This window comes from Penicillium samsonianum, assembly GCF_028829775.1.
Source record: "Penicillium samsonianum strain IBT 33392 chromosome Unknown utg000003l_segment0_segment0, whole genome shotgun sequence".
NCBI classification, from domain to species: domain Eukaryota; kingdom Fungi; phylum Ascomycota; class Eurotiomycetes; order Eurotiales; family Aspergillaceae; genus Penicillium; species Penicillium samsonianum.
The window spans coordinates 170,235-196,555 of record NW_026643261.1 but is presented as its reverse complement, the minus strand read 5'-3'; the positions used below and the strand labels follow the sequence as shown (position 1 = coordinate 196,555).

The window sequence follows — 26,321 nt, the reverse complement described above, 5'->3', positions numbered from 1 at the left end:
CACTGATAACCAAGCAGCAGAGATTTTAATACTTTAGAAATGTGGAAAGACACGAATGGCCTGAAAGAACTTCAAATAATTATCACACTCTGTTCGATCTTTTTCCTCTCCTCAGGGCTACCCCATGTGGATATGATCTCCTGGAGCCAACCGCTTGACTTAGTAAGCTTCGGTGGCAATCTGAAGCCCCCCGCATTCCAACCTTGAAAGGTTCCAAGGTTGGGGAGTCCCAAGAAGGGAATTCTGTTGTTCATTTTCCTATCTCAGCTTCTCTCTTTGGTGGCTCATTTGGCGATGGAGATGGAGATGGAGGGGAATATTCGTACTTGCGCCGATGGATCTCATTCCACCCTGTCGCTGCCTCGGCCCGGAGGATACCAGACCACAGAAAAGCGCAGGCTATTACTGATTTATATCCATGGCTTCATGGGATCAGAAGCTAGCTTTCATGATCTTCCGCTGCATGTTCATGATCTGTTAACGGCCTCGTTGACCGAGTCACACGTGGTGTACACCCGCATGTATCCCAGATACAAGTCTCAAGGCGAGATACAAACGGCTGTGGATCAATTCAGTGCCTGGTATGCGATCACACCACAGGAAGCTCGTTTTTCCTAGATTTTTAACGAGGTACATATGCTAATGGAGATACCTGCAGGCTATCACCACATGAGGCAGATGACCTCGATGTTATCTTGCTGGGACATAGTCTCGGCGGAATCCTAGCTGCAGACGTTGCTCGCTTACAACAAGACGGGCAACCAAAGCATCGAATTTTGGGTGTAGTGGGATTCGATGTCCCCTTTCTGGGCATCCATCCCCGCGTAATAGCAACAGGAACCATGGGCTTAATACCCAAGAAAGACCCGGCAGATGAAGAGAATCTTGCGAGAGAACAAGAATCTCTGGGCTTGGAACCAGCCTTTAAACCCGCCTCTTTCAATCCAAACTTTGACCCACCATTCATGAACGATGTGCGTCTGGTTGACCGTGGCTTTCTCAAGGGTATTATGCATTTTGTCAACAAAAATACCGACAATCTCTCACGATCTATCTTCGATCGCGTCGTATCACCTTTCAAATTTGCTGGTTGTGTCAACAATTACTCCGAACTTCGTGGGCGGTACCGGCACTTGATGGAGCTGGAAGCTGCTGAGTCCAGTCCCTGGAGAGTACGATTTGTCAATTACTATACCGCGAGCACTGGCCGCAAACCACGAGAATCCAAGACGAAAGCCGAAAAGAAAGCCGAAAAGGAAACCGAAAAGGAAGCCAAAAAGAAAGCCAAGAACTCTACAAAGGAAGACGAAGAGTCCGCAAGGGAGGTCAAAATTGACCTGAATGAATATGCAACGAAAATGCATTCGCACGAAAACCCAGATACGCCAAGTGGTTCCGAAGAAACTGAAGTAACCACCTCCATGAACAACATGACAATAAAAAGAAAGCCCTTGAAGTCCGCCACTTCTCATTCTTCCCTGGCAACCAAAATAACCAACGATGACAAGAATACTTCGCTGGCGGATCATACAAGTACCGCACTGTCTAATTCAAGCTCAATCGACCAAATAGAGAGCCAGTCCCTCTCAGGAAGCATTTCCCTCTCAACTGAGAATGGCTCCATTACAACCACAGAGTCCTCAGACCCTAATAAACAACACCTTCGCAAGTTCATCCTCTTACCGTCACATCATTGGAGGCACAACGATAACTCCCATTGGGAGCCGATATTAATGGAGGACATGGACGAAGTCGTGGCACATCAGTCTATGTTTATCCCACAGGGTGCAAACTACGACCACCTTGTCGGAGACAGTGTTGGCCTAATTGAGCAATGGATTGAGAATGATCTTACTCGACGATTTCTCCAAGAAAGTCTTGACTAAAGACGTTTGTTAATTAATTCCGATCCCACTTGTCATTTCCCAACTATGTAAATACATATACTTAATATATTCATCTCTTTTCTTTCACCGTAAGCTAGCCTCCAGTTTCCCATTATGCAGTCTTGGAAAGCAGTCATCCATCATTGTACAACTTTTTGAAAACACCATGGGGGTCAATTTGCTTCGCAACCGATCTGAGCTTGCTCAAATTCTCGGGTCCATAGGCAGATAGCGGATCCTGGTCTCGTAAAGGGTAGTTCTAATACGTAAAACCAGGGTAAGTTCCATTTCTTCTTCACAACAGGACACAGGAATCTCCACTCGATATTCTCCCATTGGACCACCTAATAAAAGAATGACGGAACCGCGGGACCCACGTCCAAAATCCGACCAATGAAATTTGAATTGGCAGAATATCACGTGATTTCCATATGCCGTTGGACCAATTACATCCATGGAGGAACCTCAATATAGGACGGCGAAGGAATATAAAAAAAAGGTGCTTCTCTTTGATTATGCGTGTCATCCTTAATGCAGGAGCCATGCTAATCTTCTCTGTATATTCTCAGTTGACCATATGCCCCGAAGTGCGAAAGGAGCATCCTTAAAGTTTAATATAACCCCTGTTTTGGGCAGAATTGTACCGCCTACCTGCTTTGGCGATAGCATGGCGGTGATGGAACATGATAGCAGAATCTGGTCAGACCGCCTACTTGGTTGACAATCAAATCCATGGATATTTTGAAGCAGGAACTTGTAAAATTGACTGAATTGTTCTTCTTAGAATCTTCAATGATCATATATTCACTATCATGCAATATGTATACGGGATGCTTGTGTGGTACCCACTTATATAGATCAATTACTAAATCAAGCGCTCACGTGACCAAGTGGAGATATTGTCGTCACGGCTTCCCCAACCACTTAGCACTGTCATCCCCGCACTCCCCAGGTCTGCAGCATAATGAGTGGTTTACGCAATACTATGAAGGGTGGCTGGCACCCAGAAGGCAAGGAAGGTGGAAAGGAAAGCTGGCGTGGTGATTTCAAAGGCATTAACCAAGTGGTAAGCTTACCTCTCGCTCCTCTCGACTCGCAACTCGGGCGGCGATTGATGCTGACTTATCATTGCTATTAGGCTGGGTGGATGGGAAAAGGTAAGGAAGGTGACTCCTCTGGCTCTGGATCTGGCTCTGGACAGTCCTCTGAACCACAAGGGGGTATCAGAGGCTCAGTGGTAAGCTCTCTACTTACCCCTCTCGAACTCACTCGCACCTCGACCATTGATGCTGACTTGCTACTAGGCTGGGTGGATGGGAAAGGGCAAGGAGGGTGACTCCTCCGGCTCTGGACAGGGCTCCTCATCACAGGGGGGTATCAGGGGCCAAGTGGTAAGTTGACCCTTCGTGTATTCACGACTCAGCCATTAGTGTTAACCTTTGCTCGCTTTTAGGCTGGCTGGATGGGAAAGGGCAACGAACCCAACTCTAACCGCTCTGATCATGTCTCACGACCATTGTCAGCATTAAAAGACCCATCTACCTTCGGGCCCCCTCCCAAACATATCAATTACCATGGAGCAGCCGCGGTGCCAAATCAGACAACACCCGACCGCCGGGGTGTAGGAGCTCCGCTGTCCCAGGATCAGATAGACGCGCAGAATTTCCATCGACAGCAAGTAGCCGAAGCAGAGGAGGAACAGTTCCAAAAGCCCGCTCCGCCTCCGGTCCCGTATCGCGTCGACACAAGCGGCCTTTCTACAGACAATCTCCCTCCACCACCAGTGCGGCGACTGGACTCAGCAAGTTCCGCCTCAACAAGCTCAATCTCAAAGCCAAAGCCACCAAAGCCCCCGCCACGCCTTCCTGCCCGCAATGGATCCCCCAGCGCCGACCCGCCCCCCGCTTATTCTCCTGAACCGGTACTCTCCCACGATTATATCAATCAAGATGCTACATCCCGCCTAGCAAACGCGGGTGTCTCGGTTCCTGGATTTGGAATCGGCCAGGAGAAATCTTCGTCGCCTTCACATACGCCTGTCAATGAGCTGCAGTCACGCTTCTCCCAGATGAACACCTCGGGATCTCCATCGGCACCCACCCCGCCTGCTCGAGCCTCGACGAACATCGAGGCGCAGTCCGCGAGCAGCACATCTTCTTTCCAGAACTTGCGCGAGCGCCACGCAGACTCCATCGATTCAGGAAAGCAGAAATATGGTGATTTCCGTGAGCGCCACGCGGACTCGATCGACTCGGGAAAACAGAAATACGGTGACTTCCGTGAGCGTCATGCAGATACCATTGACTCAGGAAAGCAGAAATACGGTGATTTCCGTGAGCGTCACGCGGACTCAATCGATTCAGGCAAACAGAAGTTGAGTGGTTATGCGTCACGATTCACTGGCTCTTCTCCCGCAGCGCCTAGCCCACCGGCCCGGCCCGCGTCGAATACTTCTAATATGAACTTGGAACCGGCGGAGCCCGCGCGGGGCACCTCCTCTGTGCAAGATTTCCGTGAACGCCATGCGGACAAAATCGACATGGGTAAAGAGAAGTGGGGTGGAGTCACATCGCGTTTCAACACATTTGTGGAGGACCGCAAGTTCTCCGCCGAAGCCAACAAACGGGTTCCACGCCCACCGTCTCGTCCCATGTCCATGGCCCAGTCGAACTCTGCAGCGGTGTCACCCACAGAGCCCGATATCCAGACTCAAGCCCAACGCAAGAAGGCCCCGCCGCCACCTCCACCCAAGCGGGCTGAATTTCGTGCGTCTCCCGTTGACGCTTCGTCACCATCACCTCTGGGGCCTCCTCCCGTTCCCCATAATACCAAGCCCCGCTAAGGATTTTACTATCAACCGTGTATATGTGTATGTTGTGCATTCCTGGCGTTGATTGGTGTTTTTCTTTACAACCTAAACAGGATGGAAATCGAACAATTTTGTCATGATGACGATGTTTGCAGATCTATCTACCCTGTACGATGTATGTTGTACAACAGTTGTAGGTACATCATAGTCCTGTCTATCCCGGTGAGTCTCATGCTTTCACGTTTTACGCATTTTCAACATACAGTAAGACCGAGGCTGCATGTGATCCGATTAGGCTGTTTTATATTTGATTGCATATCCCCAACTTGTTGGCAACTTGTTGGGACGATTATAGTGCACATGTGGTCATCCCAACAAGCAGCTGATCCCGATAGTCTGAGGTCACCACCTGGGCACATTCCTACCTCGGAAGGTTTCAAAGCTTCCAAGCTTTTTGTCGGCTTAACTTTCCAAGGCCAAAACCTTGAAAATGTTCCCGGGGAACTCGGAACCTTGGAACTTTGTCTAGCTGACTCAGCGGGATTTCCCTCCTGGGCTGTCCAGGTGGCCCCTTCCTCGGTAGGGCTGCGCAACCTGCAAAGTACAACATACAGCCCTGGAGGTATCCAGATTTTATACGACCATCGGTCCAGAGTACCGACTTGCCCACGGTTTCCAATTTTTAAAAGCATTGGAGGATTATCCTAATCATTGGCAGTTCAATTCATTTACAGTTTCGCCCCCCCCCCCCCCCGATGGAAGATCAATTTCTCGAATTGAGAAACAGAATTGATTCACTGTTACACTCTTCTATACATGTACATCGTTGTACATATCTAACTAACTAACTAGATGTAACCCTTAATAGGCAAGTGGCGATACTAACCTCGGCACGTTTGGCCAAGCCTTGGAATTCCCAACAAACTAAGCGCGGGCGGATCGAGATCGTCGGAGATTGCCCTTGTTGAGAAATTTAAAGGGCAGTTAGTTTATCTGGATCCACTCGACTTCAACACTTCAACCGTTTTCTTTTTCTTTTTTTTTTTTACTTTCTTTATTCTTTAGAAATCACATATCTTTTCTCCTATATTCTTTCTTATCACCTTTGTTGACGCGCTGAATTGAACGCCTTCCGCGTGGCGATAACCATGCACGACTTCAACGTGCCCACCGAGTTTGGCCAGGCCATTGTTCGCATTGCCTTCCCTCCCGCCTCTCTCCTTGCCTTCCCTCCTCATGAGCTTCCAGTGACCATCCCCGCGCCTCACGTCGACTCCCCGACATGGAAGCAGCCCTTCAACATCCCGAACGATCTCTACAACCAGGTGCTGGACGTCCGGCTACCAATCATAGTCGCCAGTGTCTATGCGATCACTGTGGTCCTGCTCAATCGCATCAACAAGCGCCGCGGGTATAAGCCATATGCGTTCAGCAACACCCGCTTGTTCAAGCTGTTCGTCGTTCTCCACAATGTCTTCCTAGCTGTGTACTCCGCATGGACCTTCGTGGGCATGTTACTCGCATTCAGAAGCTCTTTCCCGGATAGCGATGACCCTCACGGACTGGTTGGAGTTGTGGACTCGCTGTGCAAGATCAATGGACCCCGCGGTTATGGCAATGCCGCTATCTATAGCCCCATCACCGACGAGTGGTCGATCCCCAACCCCGCCTTCCACCTTACCAACGGCATGCCCGACCCCACGGATGCTGGCCGTCTGTGGAACCAGGGCTTGGCTTACTTCGGCTGGTTCTTCTATCTGTCCAAGTTCTACGAGGTTGTCGACACCGCGATCATTCTGGCCAAGGGCAAGAAGAGCTCCACCCTACAGACCTACCACCACGCAGGAGCTATGATGTGCATGTGGGCTGGTATCCGCTACATGGCAGCTCCCATTTGGATCTTCTGTCTGGTTAACTCGGCCATTCACGCTATGATGGTAAGTCGGGCAATCGCCTTGTTTTTGATTTGTTAAACGAAGTTACTAACTTTTTTTCTACGCTTTAGTACACCTACTACACCCTCACGGCTCTCCGCATTCGCGTCCCTAACGCCATCAAGCGTAGCTTGACCACCATGCAAATCACCCAGTTCGTCTTCGGAACCAACATGGCCGCCGCCTACCTATTCGTTCACTACACTATCCCATACCCGTCCGGTAGCGCCGCCCTGCAACAGCTGACCAATGCTGCTACCGCCGCCACCGCCGAGGTTGGTTCGATCACCTGGTTGAAGAAGCTGGCATTCCGGGCTGCGGGCGCAGAAGGACTTGCTGAGAACGTGGGCACTTCTTTCACCGCCGCCCCTGTCCAGCAATCCGGCTACTCCCAGCAGATGATGACCTGTGCGGACACCACCGGACAGGCATTCGCCATCTGGCTGAACGTCTCTTACCTCCTTCCCCTTACCTACCTCTTTGCGCGCTTCTTTGTCCGCTCCTACCTGAACCGCAAGGACCCAGGAGTGAAGCAGCCCACGCACATGGAGGCGGCTGAGAAGGCCGGCTTGGATGCTCTGAAGAGTCTGAGCCGCGAGATCCGCAAGGCTGCCATTGAGGGCGAGAACAGCGAGGTTACCACCGATGATGAGGTCCTCAAGGCTCAGGTCCAGAAGATCGCCGAGAAGGTTATCGCTGACTCGCCGGTCCGCACCCGCTCGGCCGCTGCCTCAAAGGCCAAGACTGCCTCGGCATCGGTCAGTCGGTCGGAGTCTGAAGAGGGGTTCGCTAAGGTCCCCGTCAAGAAGGGGGCTAAGAAGCAAAAAGCCGAGAAGCAGTCTTCCTCCAGCCCGAGCACAAAGGGCGAGAACCCATTCGGGGTATTGGATAACAATGCCTAAATGCAACCTTGGAATTGGTAGCATATTCCTATACCGCATAAATTTGGAGTTTTTGGGTTTTTAAAAAATGATTTGATGCTCGGCTATGATATTCAATAGCTTTGCTTTGGTGCTTTCACTCGCCATTCAGGACTTCCCCGCAAGCCTGGGTCCCCTACACTTGCCGATCCGGCCCGGTGTATGCATTCGAGTCATGGCCCCCGGTGGGGGGAATATCCGGGGAAAAGCCTTCTCTCCGGACTCTTTCTTCCCCAGGCCCCAGACTCGGCTATCCGAGTTGTATAGACTGGTGACTTGAGGAACGGTGGATTTGCTTTTATAGCGTCTTTTGTATTTCCAGCCTTTTTCATTCGCTGTTTGAGCATATATTATTTTGTATATCTTTATCATCCGTTTATTGTGTAATGAGAAGACGGTGTATTTATGAAACCTCCCAGACATGACCACATGTTACATATGTAACTAATGTATTGTCCTCCACATCCGGAGTAATCCCGTAACGTGAATGGAGGAAAAACCACCGGCCAAACACCGGAGATTCCACCAAATCCACCTGAAAGGGAAAATTAACATCCGTTACCTTGCTTGACCCTGTCGAACGCCGCATTTACTCTAAATCCAGTGGCTGAGTGAGAAACAAATATAAATTAATCATGGCCACCCCGGGAATGTTCCAAAGCATTCGCGCAGTCAAAGAGCGGTCCACGGCCCAAAATGACGCGCATCTTCAATTGCTTGCTAGTCCTCCTAGCTTGTCTCGGAGCTTCGACCAAAGCAGATGACCAAGCCGTCACGCAATGGCCACTGCAAGATAACGGCCTCAGCACCGTCGTGCAATGGGACCACTACAGCTTCCAAGTAAACGGTGAACGCATCTTCATCTTCTCCGGCGAATTCCACTACTGGCGCATCCCCGTCCCAGCTCTATGGCGCGACATCCTCGAGAAAATCAAAGCAGCCGGCTTCACAGCCTTCGCCTTCTACTCCAGTTGGGCGTACCACGCACCGAACAACGCAACAGTGGATTTCTCAACCGGCGCCCGCGATATCACCCCCATCTTCGAGCTCGCTAAGGAATTGGGGCTGTACATCATCGTCCGGCCCGGCCCGTACGTCAACGCTGAAGCCAATGCTGGTGGCTTCCCGTTGTGGCTGACTACGGGTGAGTATGGTACCCTCCGCAATGATGATACCCGCTATACGAATGCCTGGACGCCGTACTTTACCGAAGTGACAGAGATCACTAGTCGCTACCAAGTGACTGATGGCCATAACTCCATCGTTTATCAGATCGAGAATGAGTACGGAAATCAGTGGCTGGGTGATCCTTCCTTGCGCGTGCCGAATGAGACGGCAATTGCTTACATGGAGCTGCTCGAGGCCAATGCTCGTAAGAATGGTATTACGCTACCGCTGACTGTGAATGATCCTAATATGGCTACCCACTCGTGGGGGAAGGACTGGTCTGATGCGGGTGGGAATGTTGATGTTGCCGGTGTGGACTCGTATCCTTCGGTATGTGCATTTCCATCTATACAGTGGGAAACAAGATGTGAATAGAAAAGAAAGAGCAACAAAAACTAATTACCTTGTATAACAGTGTTGGACCTGCGATATCACCCAATGCACCTCCACCAATGGTGCATACGTGCCCTTCCAGGTCCTGGAATACCACGATTACTTCCAAGAATCCCAGCCCAGCATGCCCGGTTTCATGCCCGAGTTCCAGGGCGGCTCATACAATCCCTGGGGTGGACCAGAAGGTGGCTGCCCCGGTGATATTGGTGATGACTTTGCCAACCTGTTCTACCGCTGGAACATCGGGCAGCGTGTGACAGCAATGTCCCTGTACATGATGTTCGGTGGTCAAAACCACGGTGCCATGGCTGCGCCGGTCACGGCTACCAGCTACGACTACTCGGCGCCGATCTCAGAGGACCGGTCTATTTGGTCGAAATACCATGAGACCAAATTGTTGGCATTGTTCACTCGTTCTGCCAAGGATCTGACAATGACGGAGTTGGTTGGTAATGGCACGCAGTACACTGATAACCCCGCTGTGAGGGCCTATGAGCTTCGGAATCCAGAGACTAATGCTGCGTTCTATGCTACTTTCCACTCGAACACTTCCATCTCGACGAACGAGCCGTTCCACTTGAAGGTTAATACTTCTGTGGGTGCTCTGACTGTCCCTAAATATGCCAGCACCATTCGCTTGAATGGGCACCAGTCGAAGATCATCGTGACGGACTTCACCTTCGGCTCGAAGACTCTGCTGTACTCCACAGCCGAGGTGCTGACATATACTATCTTCGATAAGAAGCCAACCCTGGTTCTCTGGGTTCCGACTGGCGAGTCTGGCGAGTTCTCTATCAAGGGATCCAAGAAGGGTTCTATCAAGAAATGCCAGGGATGTTCGCGGGTCAAGTTCATCAAGGAACATGGCGGTCTGACGACCTCCTTCACGCAATCCACTGGCACGACCGTTCTGGAATTCGATGATGGTGTTAGAGTTATCGTGCTTGACAGAAAGTCGGCGTATGACTTCTGGGCTCCTGCAGTCACAAATGATCCATTCGTGCCGGAGACAGAGAGTGGTATGTTCTCATTATTATTTCTCTCATGCTCACAATACTAATCATTGCTGCAGTTCTCGTCCAGGGTCCGTATCTCGTCCGCAACGCTAAGCTGTCCGGATCCAAGCTTGAGATAACTGGCGACGTCGTCAACGCAACAACGCTGGACATCTTTGCACCAAAGGGTGTCAAGTCCGTGACCTGGAATGGAAGGAAGGTTCCCATCCATTCGACCGAGTACGGCAGTCTCAAGGGCTCGCTGGATGCCCCGAAATCTATCAAGCTGCCGGCTTTGACTTCATGGAAATCGAAAGACAGTCTGCCAGAGCGATTCACAGATTATGATGATTCTGGTGTGGCGTGGGTTGGTAAGTTACTGGTATATGAACACGACTCGAGCAAAAATAGCTGATCTTCGCAGATGCCAACCATACGACGACGCTAAACCCGAGAACCCCGACAAGTCTACCCGTCCTCTACGCCGATCAATACGGATTCCACAACGGCGTCCGTCTGTGGCGCGGATACTTCAACGGAACGGCGACGGGAGCCTTCATCAATGTCCAGGGAGGATCTGCATTGTAAGTTCCACAACCACCACCACATTGAACCAACATGATACTGACCTGCGATTTGCAGCGGCTGGTCCGCCTGGCTAAACGGCGAATTCCTCGCCTCCCACCTCGGCACCGCCACCACATCCCAAGCGAACCTAACCCTATCATTCACAAACGCAACCCTGCACGCGAACACACCAAACGTCCTCTTAATCATCCACGACGACACAGGCCACGACCAAACAACCGGCGCCCTCAACCCACGCGGCATCATGGACGCAAACCTGCTCGGCTCGGACTCAGGCTTCACACACTGGCGTCTAGCCGGAACCGCAGGCGGAGAGTCAGACGTAGACCCGGTGCGCGGCGTGTACAACGAGGACGGACTATTTGCCGAGCGAGTTGGATGGCATCTACCCGGCTTTGACGACTCAGCCTGGGGAGGAGAGGAACCCACTACTAAGGAGACAACGTCTGTCCTTAGCTTCGAGGGTGCGACGGTTCGATTCTTCCGGACTACCATTCCCCTTGCTATCCCTGCGCACACTGATGTGTCGATTTCGTTTGTTCTTTCAACTCCGGCTGGTGTGACGACGAAGTATCGCGCTCAGTTGTTTGTTAATGGGTATCAGTATGGAAGGTATAATCCTTATATTGGGAATCAGGTTGTTTATCCTGTTCCTGTCGGAATTTTGGATTACACGGGGGAGAACACCATCGGTGTGGCTGTTTGGGCGCAAAGTGAGGAAGGGGCTAGTATTGGCATTGACTGGCGGGTCAATTATCTTGCTGATAGTTCGTTGGATGTTGCTTCGTTGGATACTAAGGATTTGAGGCCCGGGTGGACTGAGGAGAGGGTTAAATATGCTTGAGTTCAGTAGCTTAAAAGGTGGCTGTGGCGAAATGATTTAGATCTAGCATCTAGTATTCTACGTGTTATATAGTTCTAGTACATATTATGAATATCTTACATAGGCATTTTGTGGCATTTTCGACATATACTTGAGATCCTAGACTAGCAGGCATACTATATATAGCCAGATAGCCATCGAGACCAAGAAGCACATTATAATCATGAGCCAAAACCCTTGATGAATATATTCCCACGCCATAATGCCCAAATCTAAAATGATATAATCTTAAACCAAGAAGCGGAAACCACGACGGCTTCCTTCGCCAGGAACAGCACCCTCGACCTCCTCACCGCGATCAAGCTTCTTATTGAGGCGTACGAGCATAAATCGGAGTACCGTTGCAGCGACAATGGCGATGAAAGCCGTTGCGCAGTTGACAGCCATGGCAGGCACTAGATGAGATTTAGTTTAGATTGATAGAAACAAAACCAGCGGTAGAGAAATACATACCAAATCTTGGAGCATGAGAATTAGGATACATATAGCTAGCATATATACTGCTGGCATTGCTAACACAATTAATAGCAGCCAGAGCAGCGGCACGCTTCGCAGCCGGACGAGGCAGGGTATTTGAGATCCAGCCGAGAGCGACAACATAGCCCGAGTAGAACGACGGCACCATGAGCATCATTGCCACATAGCGGGGTGCAGTAGCTGTGGTAGTAGCAGCAATGATGAATGCCACGACGGAAATGTATAGCGGTGCGGTGACGTGGAAGTACCGCTCCCCCGTGCGGTCTGCATGCCATGCGTTGGCAAAGGCGCAGATAACGGCTAGGCAGTAGGGTGGGGCTGTCAGGAGTAGAGTCTCGATGTTGCCGTATTTGAGTGTTTTGACGACTGTCGGGAAGAAGTTGGTGACTGAGGCCGAGGAGACAATACAGAGGATCATGAGCATCAGGACCCAGGTCTTGATGTCTGCAAAGGCGAGCTTGGCTCCGTGCAGGAAGGTCTGCTGCTCGCTGTCGACCCAGTCATCTTCGCCGATGTCTTCTTCTAGACGCCACACGGCCAGTTGCTTCTCTTCCTCCGAAAGCCAGCTAGTTGTGCGAGGGAAGTTGGGGAGAACGAAGATTGCGATAAAAGCAACCGCAATAGTGACGGCACCTTCGATGATGAATAACCATCGCCAAGCGCGCAGGCCTAGCACGTTGTCCATGTTTCTAGTAATGCCTGCTGCGATCAGACCCGAGAAAGCACCCGAGAGCAAGGACCCAGAGTACAGCGCCGCCGTGCGGAAACCCAGCTCCTTACGGGTGTACCAAACACTCAGGAAGTACAAGCATCCTGGGAAGTAGGCAGCCTCGACGAAACCTAGGAAGAAGCGGATGACCACGAGACTGGCGTAGCTTTGAGCAGCGGCTGTAGCGGTGGAAATGATACCCCAGAGAATCATCGCAATAGGGAGGTAGAGGGCTGGCTTGCCGAATTTGTTTAACATCAGGTTGGATGGGATCTGCATCAACAGATAACCGACGAACAATATGCTGACGCAGGTCGCAAACTGATTGCCCACAAGACCTAGGTCTTCCTCGAGGCCTGCTAGTCTAGCAGAAGCGATGTTATTGCGATCCAAATAATTGAGAATATACATGATGATGATCATGGGTAGTAGACGCAGGTCGATCTTTCGGACGAGAGCTTTCTCGGCTTTCGCGCGTTCTTCGGGCGTCAGGTTGGCAACGTAGGCCGGAGCTTCTTTCTGAGGGTTGGGCCTATCGGCATTGGCGACAATTTCGACATTGTCGCTGTGAGACTTGTCGATATCTCCCACTTCGATCTCTGAGTTTCTGGGCGACATCGTTGTTTGCTTTGCCGGTGTGAGAAAGGACGAAGGTATTAGGAAGATGAGAGAAGGATTGAAATAAGTAGCAAGACCACACCAGCTAACTTAATATGTGAGTCTAAGCCAAAGTCAATAAGAAGATACCAGAGGAAGCAAGGGGTATAAGAATGGGGAAGAAAAGAAAACACACGTGGAAAGTGAGACTCGGCAAGTCGGGGCGAGTTGCGAATTGTGAGTTTGGAATCCTCTTCTACAGGGGTGAGATATGTGGCGTTGATGTCTATTCGCCCGAGAGAGTAGTATCCCAAACTTGCCGGGCTATAAATGCCCATACCAATCAAATCCATGATATCCCTACATATGTAGGTAGGACGGGACAACCAAACATCGTTCCCCGCAGAAAACTTGGAAAAGACTGGGGAAATGCCAGACCCCGGACTTATCCCGATCATACCATCCTTTACCAGCCTTTTGTGGGGAGAAGCGACAGGGGATGAGGTTGCATGTAGAAAAGATCATCTCCCCGCGTGGGGGATGCTTACTCGTATTTAAGCGTATTTAAGGGCTAGCCCAACCTTGGTATCACCCCGGCGTGGGGGTGTATCTCAGTCCAATATGCGTGATTTCTTGATTTCTTTTCTGGCATTTTAAAGCGAGGGGATACGTAGGAAGTATCTGAGGTTGGGGATATGGTTATTATTCTTGTGTCTTTGCCTGGTTCTCCCAGTCAAAGTTAGGGCTACGGAAACAATACCAAAAGCAGTGTTTTATAGTAGCCGATAATATTCTGTGGCTATTATGAGCAGCATGTTTCAATAATCAATGTCAAGACCTTCTTATCCATTCATTTTAACCGAACACATCTAGAGGTGTATAGAAGTCATTACGTAGTAGCAATGTATTCAGATGTTAAGCTTTATCGGATTCAAAAGGTGGAGAATCCAATATCAACTCTGATTCAGTACTACATTCGACTCCCACGCATTCTAATAGAAGTATGCTGTTCCCATTTCCCATCACGAGATACTATGTTGTAAATAGTATGGAAAGCCAAGATTCCTCTTATCATCCTAGGTTCCGATCCCAATATTCTCGGTTTCCCGATCCCTTCATTCCTTTCGGGTCTTTTCTTCATTTCGGACCGAAAAGACATTCCGGCCTGAACAGAGAATGTAGAAATATATGGTAGCTAATAACTGTGAATAATGCAACAGCCTTAGAGGTCATTATCAGAAACCTTACCTAAAGCCGTAGATTAGCCGATGGCGACTCAACCTCAACCTCTCTCCACTCATAGACTTTTAGAATAAATAATTCCTTTATTCGGAAGATCCAGACCAAGAATGGCTCAACTAAAAGAGGGAATACTAGGCGAGATCATATAGACAGAAGCGGGCTCGGTGACCACAAAGTTGCAGTTCTGATGTGATTCCTTTCTATGGATTTGTGACTGACACAGCCTGGGAATAGGCTGGTTTCTAAGATCAGACATCTCTCATCTGTGTTATTGGTCATAACACGGAAGGGATGAGGAGGGGGGGAAATGGCTGCCGTGCCTTTCCGTGACCAACCGTCGGATGCTCTGGGATTTCCTGGATTGGCTGCCCCCACGATCAATTCTTTGTTTCTTCCCCGGGATTTACTGCTGGCTATTTAGGTTACTAGTGGCTCTTCGTATCACTGCCATGTTTCTACGGAGGTTGGATAATGCGCGAGTTGCGAGTAATATAAAAACGGTTATAGTGGCCCTCCATAGGTCATCAAAATGCTACGTTCTGCTTGAGGTTTGTATCATTCGCCCTACAACCCTTCAAGCTAAAAATTTGGAAATTGACGATTCAAGTGCCAATGTATACTTTGGATCACATTTCAATTTCTACTAGTAATTACTATTTGCGAGGTCGCGCCACTAGGGTACCTCCTGTCCAATTAAGAGTTAACCTTGTTCAGAACTTTTCGATTTCTGCTCTTCAATATTGAAAATCTCCCTAGTAGCTACTAGTAACTACTAAAAACATAATATCCTAAGTGACCTGACAACCTGACAGTGAAAAAAATTCGAGAGCTTTGAAGATCTAGTCTCAACCGCGACTAGTAATCAGTATGGTTTACTAGTAGAATTTCACTGCATATTATAACTCACCTGACAACCTGACGACCTCGAAAAAATTCGAGAGTTTTGATGTTTTGATCGTGAAGGGTCAAGTCATCTTCTGGTTCCTGCTAGTAAGAACCGATACTAGATGTACCACTTGTCTATGTGGCAAGTCAAAAATGTTCAGACATTTTCTTGATAGACTCTTGTATATTCTGCTTGCATTTTGATGCTATCATGATCGTAGCTTTGCCTATGTCACCAGGCAACCTGGCGTCCTGGCGAGCAGCAAAATCTCGAGAGGTTGGAGAAAGAAAATCCATGTTTTTAACACAATTATGACCTGCAACCCTCTCAACTACCTTAAACCAATACGAAGCTCGTGTATCTACTCCTATTCCCCAAAGTATCAAGAACAAACCCTACGAACTACAATAGCAGTAGAAGATAGTCACCGAGGAACAACGACATAATCTGAATCTGTGCAGACAACAAGAACCGCCCATTAAACACAGTTACCCAACACAGCAGCCGAAGAGATACCAAAAATGAGATTGTCAAGACAGAATGCAACAAGGCTTAGACATTGAATTCAGAGCTTAGTGAGTGATAGATATGAAATGGGCCTAGAGTTGACCATGAGGAACGATGTGCTAGAAGGACAGGAGAACAAAGAGAGAAAACGGAAATAAAATGAAAGAACAAAAACAGTCCAGTAACCCACGCTCCCAATAATACTCAATGACAATGACTCAGATGCACACGATGCAGGAAAAAGAAAACAGAATTGAAAAAGAAGATGATGACAGAGAACAAGTGAGGAATATGCACCGCCACACCGATTAGATGGTAGGAGGAACATTCATTAGATCAACGCCGAAGATAAAATCCTCGAGTGGAAGAGGAATCTCTTAGGCTTTGGATGGACTGGCGCTAGCAGCGCCTGTCTAGAGACCGAGAGTTTTTCAAGAAACGCCGCCCCATTTTTGGGTTGGCGGAATATCCGCCGGAAGCACGATTGTATTGGTCAAATCGCCCTGAATAGAGCGTACAACAATCCATAGAATCAATTAAGATCCGCCCGGACAGCACAGCTTCTGTTCATGCGATGAAGAAATCATCAAACACCTTATTTCGCCGGAATTGATGCATGTCTAGACAAGAATGCAGGCTCAGTGCATAGAACCCTGGCCATAGATGGCCAGAGTTCGGGTCACTAAGCGATGCAAGAGACTCCCGCCCAAAACTTAAATGAAATGCGTGTAGATCTTGGAATTCTCATGAACTTCCATCTCCTGTAACTGTTGTTAGTAATGGCACAATTGAATTTAAGAACAATGCAAGCAACTCACCATCTTAAAGTTATTGATCTCCTCCCGAATCTGCTGAGCAAGCAGGGGGGTGAGACGGTTGCAGGTCGCAATTTCTCCACGTCGATCATACTCACCGCTGGGCCAGGTTTCGTGAAACTGGATGCGAGGACTGAAGACGATATTTCTACCACCAACAGCTGACGGGGTGATGGGTGCACTCTTCGCTTCAGAAGATGAGAACCGCCCTGCGTTCGAGAGGAAGTAGTCCTCGCCGGCAATCTTCACCGGATCATTTTGGTGGGCTGGGGATCGTGAAGACTCATCGGGCGTCGGAGGAGCACTGGAGTGCGGCGAGTCACCACCGGCCAGTGCGTGTGCAGGCGAAGAAACGCCCAAGTCCGAGTGAGTTTCTAAAAAGGTCAGTTAGTATGCCAAGAACGTCAAGTGCATTTGTGTGGAGATACGCACTCTTCAAGATACCCTTCCGGACGGCCGCCAGGATCTCCGCCCGTTCTCGGTCTCCTCCCACGATGCTCTTACGCGACTGGGAGTTCTCCGATGCGGCTCTTTCCCGAATGGAAGCGGATCGTCTGATCTCCGCCGCATTGCCCTCGACCTTGGGGAACACAGTAGCCCCACGGGGTAAATCTATGGGGTCAGGGTTGACAGCGACGCTCTCCCGTTCTGCCTCGACGTTCACCACGGTGATCTGCGGGGGTGGAACTTCGGGGCCCGCACCCTCCATGGAATTGATGCTGGCCACAGATTTGGGACGGAACATGCCAACCAATGAGCGAGTGGAGCGCTTCATACCCTTGCCCATCTTGCGAAGCATCATCGACGCCGATGAAGCGGTCGATGATACTGACAGGTTATCGGTAGACCCGGTGAAGAAGTGGCCTTGATGGGAGTAGATGCTTTCACCTAGTCCGCTCAGTTCCTGCTGCTCAGCAATTGCGGCCTGTTCCGGGCCAAGTTGTTCCCTCAGAGCTTCACGGCGCGCCTGTTCTGCGGCAAATGCTTCCCGCTTGGCAGCATTGCTTTGTGCAGATGTCTTTAAGAGCTCGGAGGCACTGCCGAACGAGAAAGCCCGTCTCAAGCGTGATTTCCCGGGGCGCTTCGAGTCATTTTTCAAATCGTTGAGACGCTTCGCGGCGGGGGAATCCAGTGTAGGCGGTGTTGGCTTCTTCTGAGACTCGGCTGGAGGGCTGGGTTTGGGGGCTTCGGGTTCTGTCGATACTGGTTGCGATAATGGCGATGGCTTGCTCGTACGTTTTTCTTCTGCCTTGCCAGTCTTGCTAGTGACGGAGTTGGACTCCGATGGCGTCCCATCTCGTGCCTGTGAAATAGACACCGTTAGCTTCCGCATTAATTCCATGAGTCCTTGTAAGATGATCCTACCGAGGAGGCTGACGAGTGTGTCGAATGAACGCTACCCACGCTGTCCCGCTGAGAGTGAGCGGAAGCAGGCCGTTGATTGGTATCAAATGTGATGAAGTCGTAGGATCCCGGTTGAGATTGAGGCTGAGAGGAAGTTGAAGTAGGGAAATCCAGCGACAGATTAGGGTACGCCGTGGCATCCATATTGCCCAGGCTTCGTCGTCGATATCGTTCAGGCTGGGCCCTATCGACATGAGATGAATCATCCACACTTGAGACCCGATTGTGAACGTTTTGTCGAGCTGGTTGAGGGCCACCAAAATCATCAACAATCACGGTCGGAATTGGAGAGGGAGCAGGGGCCGATGGTGCGGCAGCAGCTTCCGCTCGTTGAGGGGTACGACGATACCGATTCGGGGAGGGTTTCGGGGAGGAGATGTTCACGATGGAGGGGGAAGGAAGGTTGGCCGTAGACAGGGGACGGAGCGGCTGGTCGCTCCTCGGTTGCCGCGAGGGAAGTGCGCTATCGTCCTTGGAAACATAGGAACGGGAGGAAGAGTTGGAGGAATTGGATACAGAACCAGCTGCAAGATGGGGGGATCGGGTGCTGGCACCGGTGTATGTCGGATTCACCGGCACTTGAGGGGTAGTAGGTGCGGAAAAGGTGCGATGTTCTGGCCGGAGGTGTGGTGTCCAAGACTGCCGGTTTTGGACGGTGGCTTGGCCCATGTTCGGGTTGTAGGCATAGGGAGCCACAACCGGGTGGCCCGCTCGATAACTCCCAGAATTACCAGCATTGAATGATGTCCAAGACATAGTCTGGATACGAGAGCCTTGATTCTGGGTTGGTGAAGAGAAGGTGCCTGATGAGGATGAAGGACGCGTCTGAAGCACAGGTACCGTACCACTCTGTTGCGGAATTGTTTGAACCAACGCAGCCATATTGTTCCAGCAAATTGTCAAAAGGAGAGGAATCACGAGTTGTCCAGGGTCGTGATCTAAGGCAACTCGCAAAAAAGAGATAAAATATGAGCCCGAGGTGTGTTCGCGTCAAATAGGGATCCGAGGAACGAAACGGGATGCTGTGACCAAGGAGCTGTCAGCTATCCATCACAAGTAAAATAAGAACCCTCACGTTGTTCAATGCGGTATGAAAGGTGGAGTTTGTTAAGGAAAGGGGGCGTGCTTTGCTTCTTTTTTTTTCTTTCTTTTGCTGTGCACGTTGGGGGGGATAAGGGACCGCGTCAGCCAGGGGGTAACCATACCTGTTCTAAGTAACGTGGACATAGACTATAGTGGTACAACGATTAAAAAAAAAGGACGCTCGATGCCAGAAGAATGAAACTCGAAACCAGGCGAGTTGGAAGAAACGAAAGGAGGTAAGATGAGCAAAAAAAAGAGGGAGAGATCCCCAGGATGATGAGACGTCTCTAGAATAAGAGAGCCATGTACAAGAAAAAAAAAGAGAGAGAGAGAGTAAACTGAAATAACCCCAGAACCTTCAAATGACAACAATCAAATGTGCCTGTTCACTTCAGTGGGAAGAGAAAAATGGAAGGGGAGAAGATGAGAGGGAAAATAGGAGGGGGGGGGGGTTGTTCCGGAGAGATGGTAGACGGTAGACACGGGGTAGATTAGGTCCGGGAAGTACACTCCAGTGAAATTGAAATTGAAATTTGAATCAGTAAAATAGTCAAGTAGAATAAGTAAAAGAATCAATAACCAGAAAGAAAAATAAAAAAGAGAAAACCTGTCATCTCTGAACTAATTATGCTTATGCGTCTCTTTGCATGATACCGCAGTACAACGTTATCCATGGACGTATTATTGACTTACAAATCCATTCTCTATGCTGTCTATTACTATTTACTTTTAATATATACTATACTATCTACTGTACTATCTACTATACTATCTACGATACTACATACTATGTACTTCTACTTTGACTTCTTCTTGGAACATTGAATACTGTAACATTGAATTCACCTCCTGAAGCCGTTCATAAAAGGGGGCCCGACCTCCAAATTTATGTGCCAATCATAGCTCTCCCCTTAATGCTCCATCTTGATATTCTTAGACATCTCCATAGCCACTCATTCTATTCTAAGCCAAAATATTCCAAAAAAAAAACACACAATATCTTGCATTTTGTGCACTTATTTCCAGGTATTCTATACTTGTACTATGTCACCCGGTACCTGACCACAAAATTGTTGTCAAACTGAAAACTGACGCAAGGCAACCTTCTGCAGAGAACGTGGGCGAAGGGATTAGCGAGCTACCTACGGAGTAGATAGCTGGGGATCCGATCGGCCTGGCACCGCGTCCCGCGATTTGCGCCTGCACTAAAGTGTGACGCTATCTCGGCTTTTCCAATCCACATGTGTTCAAAACATCTTAAAAAAGTACGGAGTACGTGTACTGTACTTATTTAATCTGTACTTTTTGTTTACTTTCTATTGTGTATTAAGCCCTAATCTGACAATTTCACGTGGAATAAAAAAGCGAACCTCCCCGCTTAACAGCTCCGATGTTTGGGAAAGACCGAGCTGTTTCCATGGTTGTACATGTTGTGGTCCACTCAATCTAATCTATCAGTGTTTTATACCTACATATGTATGTAGGTATATCTTTTACCAATATCTGAAACATTTGTTCAATGTCACACGCCGTAATAAGGCTGAATTCCTGCCGTATATCATGGCGTGATCATATCTATGGCTCTGAGTCTATGAAAATTTATGTTGTAGAGTCTAGCGGAACTTAAATTTATTTTCGTAGTTCTCTCGGTCTCTTGCTAACTAACTACTCCGTATAAACAACATACTTACCGCTGGTTCCAAATAAGCTTTATCTCAACTTCTAACGGTAAATGTACAATGACGAAGCCTTCGCTAAAAATGATCTCAACTATTTTGATATCGAAGTTCGTGTGCCCGGTTCAGCTTATTGGCATGGCGCCACTCCAGGGCTGAATCTTCACATCCAAGTCCCCTCGCAAACCTGCAGATATTCATAATACGCTGTGTGCTTACAGAGTACAGAGTATGATAATATGCTTGCAAATTCTTATCTTCTTCGGAGTACTTCGTACAATCCGAAATCTCCGCGTCAAAATTGTCCCGCTTCCCCTCCCCACTTGCTGCAAACCACTCAATCCGTCGATCCACATACAAGACAACTTCCCGCGTGATCGGCATACACTTTTTTTCTCACCCGAATCGTTTAGACCATTTATCAACTCCGTACAACATACTCCATACATTTGTGGAGAATACCAAAACATATCTACATATCTCCTGCTCCATCCGGGTTGGCACCGACCTTTCCCGAGCTTGGAATTAGCGTATATTTTAGATTAGAGATATTGTATTGCGTACGGAGGGGAAGGGGCTATGTCTGATACTGTAAATCATCGAGGGTTAAGCATCCTGATGCCCCCGTTTCATTTACCCCAGGGCTCTGTGCGCTGAAATCTAATCTCCTATTCCACCTTGGAATGGGGGTAATCCTCAATAATATGCACGGTGCTATGTGGCTGATCAGGGGTAGCAATTCGGGCACAGGCCAAGGACCACCGTCGCGAAACAAATGCGGAGAAGACAATAATTTTCATCCATGGACCTTATTATTATGCCTCCGATGATCACTCGAGTCTTTTTTTCTCGGACAGTACAAAGTATCCACACGGTGCCTTTGTGACAGCGCGTCCAAATCCCGAATTCACACGCTATGGTCTGATGTTTTAATGGGTGGATATGGATGCAACGAGTCCCGGAGAAAGGAATTCAAAACTCCTCATTCGTGCGGAGTATAGTTCATGCAGTGTGTCAATGTACTAGTAAGTACTAATATCTCCACTGCCAAGATAACGTCCCAAAAGGTCCCGTGCTTGCACCAGCATTGCGTTGGTGTAAGTACTAAATTTTAGTATGCATCCGGGGAAGCACGAGGTGGAGCGGATTGGCCATTGGCATTACACATGGTGGTGTACTGTCGTATTTATGAGCCTCTTAGCCTATCTTGTTCGGATCACGCCCGATATTGTTGTCTCATTACAGTAGTTAGTTACCCGTTTAGAGTGCATCTCTGCCTCACATGTCGGGCTTTCAACTTTCATAACTTGGTGGATGCAGGGGTATAAAATTCTATTTTTTGATCTTGATCTCATGGATCTTATCTCATAAACATTTAGCCAGGATAAATATACCTCGAATCAATAATCTTGGTCATCCTCCGAAGCATCCATATCATCTTGATCGTCAAGACCCTCAAAGATCATGAATTTCTCGTTTTTGGCGTCTGTTTCATCAGGAACAACGTTTCCATCTTGAACCTCGCAATCCTTCAGCACGGTTTCCCGGCCGATCTTGCTGCGGCGTCCAACAATCGTACCCGTTAATTGACAGCGCTCGCCAACAACAGCACCGTCCATGATCAAACAACGAGTCAACCGAGCACCGCTGGCGATATGGCAATTAGCACCGATGATGGTCTCCTTGATCACACACTTCTCCTCAACCGTCGAGTTATTATCCACTAGACAGTCGTTCCTCGTGACGGTACAACGCTGCGCGATGCTAGCTGTGTTCGCCACTTTGGAGGCGTGCGCGAATGCCGACGAAGCAACTCGGCCAACCTCTTCGATGGACTCCAGCTTAGCAAGACGGAGAGAGGTAGACAGAAGTACGGCGGACGAATCAACCCGTCGAACAAAAGGTGCTGTGCCCTTTTGAACGTAAGCGAGCATCGGTGGTAGATTTGACTTGGAACTCTTGACAGTTTGCGAGGTGGGACCCTTGACACGAGAGGCGAATTGGGGGTCTGATGCGGCTGTGCTGAACTTGGCTGGGGTGGCTTTGGTAGTGCTCATGCTCTGTAGATCAATCTCTTCCTCCAGCGATTCACCTTCGAGGGATTCATCGTCATGGCTTTCACTCTCGCCTAGAGTGAGCCCGTGGCTCTGGCGACGGCTTTTCTGATGGAAGATTTCGTTGATCTTCAGCTTGTCGCTGAGGCCTTGCTGCCATTCCGATTTGGCCCACCATCCAACCAAGTCTTCGCCGACCGACTGGAACTGCTCATTCAAACGAGCCATGTCCTTGACCCAGTAAGGTAGGACGTAGATATGCGCATCACGGTATGTCGTCAGCAACTTCACCTGCGCATGCGTATCCACCAGGGAGTGGCGCACAAGGAAGCCCTTATCATTTTCCAATTTCTCTTTCAATGTGGCCATGGGCATGGAGAGGACTAGCTTGGAGAGCGAGGAACGAGGCGCGGCATGAGACACGGTAGGAGCCTCGTTCTGCTCAAGTGGTGCAACTGCCAAAAAGTCCGTAGCTTCGCCCTTGACACTCTCCTCCCGACCCTGTGTCTGATAGTACATGCTGAGTCCATTCCGACGATTTTTCTCGCCGCCAGACACCATCCATGCTTCAAGTAGAGACTCGCCGGGTATTTCGCAAACTAGATCACAAGGCAACAGAAGGAAGTCTGATTTGATACAGGTCTGCACCTCGGGCAGACGAAGAAGCTCTGCTGTGCCTGTCGTCATCTCGAGTTCCGCCGGTGCGATGACTGATGGCGAAGGGAGTGAGGTAAGATGTGGGTTCTGTCGTAGAGCGGCCTGGAGGGGAGCGAGCGAAGAGGGAGGAGTGACCAAAGTGACATCTAGCATAGTCAGTCTTCCATCCGATGTTTTGCGATAGAGCACATGGCGTCATGGAATGCCCCGCATGCTATTTCGATGGTGGGAATGCCCTTACCAGTAATGCCCATCCTTTTCGACCAGTCTAGGGCGTACCAGAGCATCGGACGGTTGGCCACAGGGATAAGGCATTTTGGGTATTCCTCGGGGTTCGAAGTGAATGTGTTGAGCGATACACCAGGGCCACACTTGCTTGCTTGTTAGCTTTTGCTTCAGGGACATATATATAGAAACTATTTGCTCACAAGAATTAGGGCCTGCAGGCCCGTTGGTGGCACGGATACTGAGTGAGGCATGTCTTGAACTAACAATGCGCTTGCGATTCCTCACACCTAGTCATATATTTCTCTAAAACCGATAAGCCCTGCTTCGGAGGAGTCAGAAAAACCACTTACATAAGCACACCGGAGATGGCACGTGATTCTGACCCGCCTCCAGATTTAACAAGACGCAAACAGGACAAACACGAGTAAACACCCGCGGCAATCACCAGCCACATGTTTCTAGTATCCGAGGAGGGACGTCTGCCTCCTTTCCCTCCTTTCCCCTTTCCCCAACCTCTTATTTTGCAAATCGACGTGTTGAAATGCAACCTGCGAGTCATTGCGACCGCGAATAATAACCGTTAAATGTGCCACCTCTAATTGAACACCCGCGATCGCAATGTCCTTCCCTCAAGACCCTCGGCGCCGCCGCGGCGGAGCCGGCACTGGGTTCAGCTCAACTGGCGGACGAACTGCCATCGGATACTGGCTCCCCTTGGCCTTGACTGCTGGAATTGCAACTATTAGCATTGCAGCTTGGATTTGGAGTGAACGAAATGACGACGAAGACGAAGACGACCGCCCCCACGGAGATGGCCGCCCTGACCCGCCTCCTGTTGGACCTGGAAGTGACTACCCTCCACCTTCCTATGCTACCGGGGATTATGCCCGAAGTGCAGGAGCGGAAGTCCTGCCTGGAGATGCTTCCTATGATCATAGTATGATGGCTCGCATGCAAGGTGCTTTGCGCCGCACGCCTAGCCCTCAACAGATCTTCGATGGCGCCAGCAAAAGAGTTGTGGCCGGTGTCACTGCCGCAGGAGCCTTTGTCGGTGGCGCTCTCACTTCAATTCGTGAAGATAACAAGGGTGAGGGCGACTACGAGGACCACTCCAGATGGTCGGAGGAGGCTCAAACCAGAGCTCATGAGAGAGGCCAACAAGGCGCCATTACGCCGACTATGAGTGGTGGATTGCCGAGCCGCCCAGCAAATACCGTTAGCAAGGACAGGAAGGTGGTCGCAATTGTTGTCTCCTCGGTTTCATCGGCTGACTCCGACGAATTTCCTTCTGAACATGCGGTAAGAAGTCCTCGCCCTTGATACCCACTTCAGGCTTTTCTGACAATCGCAGTCCATTCTATCCCATCTCCCTGAACATGTCGATTTGGAAACCTCCAAGATCTTTGTGTTGATCTATGCCCCGGAATTGAAACACGGCATCAAGAAGGGAGGCTCATCTCCCACCTCACCCTCTATGGCTTCGTCTTATTCGAACATTGGCACCGAAGAAGGCGCTTCTGTCGGGGAACTGGCCCCTGGGGACTTGACTGCGGTCGAGCCCCGCCAGGATGACGAATTGGCAGGCACATCTCGCTTCTTCAAAACCTTATACACACAGGCACAGGCGCTTGTTGAGAAGGACAGCATGATCATGCCTTTCAGTACCCCTGGTGGCTATGTACACCTGGCCCGCCACCTATTCCCAGAGCTTGTTTATGTCCAAGAGTCCTTGACTGGAGATAAGGGTGAACCTGCTGTTCATATCGCTGGTTGGGTTCGCCAGGTTATCGTCGTGGTCGGAGACGAGGGTGGCCGTGGCGGGCTTATCGACAGTGACGACGAGTCAGCACTTGGTGAAAAAGGAGAGAAGTGGTGGCAAAAGGAGGGCGTCACAGGACTCGGCAAGCGCATTGACGTGGTTGACGTTGTTCGAGTCGGAGATGACTGGCGACGACGAGTGCGTGGTCTGGACTAGGTTAGATCAAGTTATGGCCCCATGATTTTGATGTTGATATTTGTCTGCTTGCCTGTCTATACCTGATTTTTTTTTTTTTTTGGCTAAACCCCCTTATGACTGATTGACCCTATTCCCCTGCCTTTTCAGATTTATTGCTTTCTTTTGATACAATTCACCTTTGACAGAATAATGTATGCTTCTTTTGCCGCAAGTTGCGCCTATTTACCACATGATAACTCACAATCAGCTCACTTAGCTCTAACATTCACAGAGCGTTAGGCATAAGATAGTACAATATGCAGCAGTATATCAAATCTATTCAGCCATTGATTCATTAATTCTTCTGCCTACATAATATGTATTCAATCGGCCCCATTGTTGTTGTATCTCATTGTTGAATCTATTCATTGAAAGCTAGTCCCAATGCGGAAATGGTCATGTGACCGACTTCACG

At 49.4% G+C, this 26,321-nt stretch overlaps 8 protein-coding genes across 8 annotated transcripts; 5 read left to right on the top strand and 3 right to left on the bottom strand.

Annotated features, from left to right (window-relative positions):
• Positions 1-294: 294 nt before the first annotated feature.
• N7471_003621 (uncharacterized protein) lies at positions 295-1,886 on the top strand (the record flags this gene model as incomplete). Its single annotated transcript, XM_057276341.1, has 2 exons — positions 295-581; positions 659-1,886. 2 exons carry the CDS (start codon positions 295-297, stop codon positions 1,884-1,886), a joined length of 1,515 nt encoding a protein of 504 aa, XP_057135951.1.
• A 964-nt stretch (positions 1,887-2,850) lies between these two features.
• Positions 2,851-4,728, top strand: N7471_003620 (uncharacterized protein; the record flags this gene model as incomplete). Its single annotated transcript, XM_057276340.1, has 4 exons — positions 2,851-2,952; positions 3,025-3,123; positions 3,191-3,277; positions 3,340-4,728. The coding sequence occupies 4 exons, from the start codon at positions 2,851-2,853 to the stop codon at positions 4,726-4,728; spliced, it is 1,677 nt and encodes a 558-aa protein (XP_057135950.1).
• A 1,115-nt stretch (positions 4,729-5,843) lies between these two features.
• Positions 5,844-7,531, top strand: N7471_003619 (elongation of very long chain fatty acids protein; the record flags this gene model as incomplete). The annotated part of the gene is made up of 2 exons (XM_057276339.1): positions 5,844-6,632; positions 6,701-7,531. The coding sequence occupies 2 exons, from the start codon at positions 5,844-5,846 to the stop codon at positions 7,529-7,531; spliced, it is 1,620 nt and encodes a 539-aa protein (XP_057135949.1).
• Positions 7,532-8,245: 714 nt separating this feature from the next.
• N7471_003618 (glycoside hydrolase family 35 protein) lies at positions 8,246-11,536 on the top strand (the record flags this gene model as incomplete). The annotated part of the gene is made up of 5 exons (XM_057276338.1): positions 8,246-9,046; positions 9,132-10,128; positions 10,182-10,475; positions 10,529-10,688; positions 10,747-11,536. The coding sequence occupies 5 exons, from the start codon at positions 8,246-8,248 to the stop codon at positions 11,534-11,536; spliced, it is 3,042 nt and encodes a 1,013-aa protein (XP_057135948.1).
• Positions 11,537-11,803: 267 nt separating this feature from the next.
• Positions 11,804-13,379, bottom strand: N7471_003617 (putative MFS transporter; the record flags this gene model as incomplete). Its single annotated transcript, XM_057276337.1, has 2 exons — positions 11,804-11,970; positions 12,029-13,379. 2 exons carry the CDS (start codon positions 13,377-13,379, stop codon positions 11,804-11,806), a joined length of 1,518 nt encoding a protein of 505 aa, XP_057135947.1.
• A 3,327-nt stretch (positions 13,380-16,706) lies between these two features.
• Positions 16,707-19,094, bottom strand: N7471_003616 (uncharacterized protein; the record flags this gene model as incomplete). Its single annotated transcript, XM_057276336.1, has 4 exons — positions 16,707-16,754; positions 16,812-17,182; positions 17,241-18,111; positions 18,174-19,094. The coding sequence occupies 4 exons, from the start codon at positions 19,092-19,094 to the stop codon at positions 16,707-16,709; spliced, it is 2,211 nt and encodes a 736-aa protein (XP_057135946.1).
• A 3,277-nt stretch (positions 19,095-22,371) lies between these two features.
• N7471_003615 (translation initiation factor eIF2B subunit gamma) lies at positions 22,372-24,161 on the bottom strand (the record flags this gene model as incomplete). The annotated part of the gene is made up of 3 exons (XM_057276335.1): positions 22,372-23,828; positions 23,924-24,053; positions 24,111-24,161. 3 exons carry the CDS (start codon positions 24,159-24,161, stop codon positions 22,372-22,374), a joined length of 1,638 nt encoding a protein of 545 aa, XP_057135945.1.
• A 367-nt stretch (positions 24,162-24,528) lies between these two features.
• Positions 24,529-25,885, top strand: N7471_003614 (uncharacterized protein; the record flags this gene model as incomplete). Its single annotated transcript, XM_057276334.1, has 2 exons — positions 24,529-25,209; positions 25,262-25,885. The coding sequence occupies 2 exons, from the start codon at positions 24,529-24,531 to the stop codon at positions 25,883-25,885; spliced, it is 1,305 nt and encodes a 434-aa protein (XP_057135944.1).
• Positions 25,886-26,321: the final 436 nt, after the last annotated feature.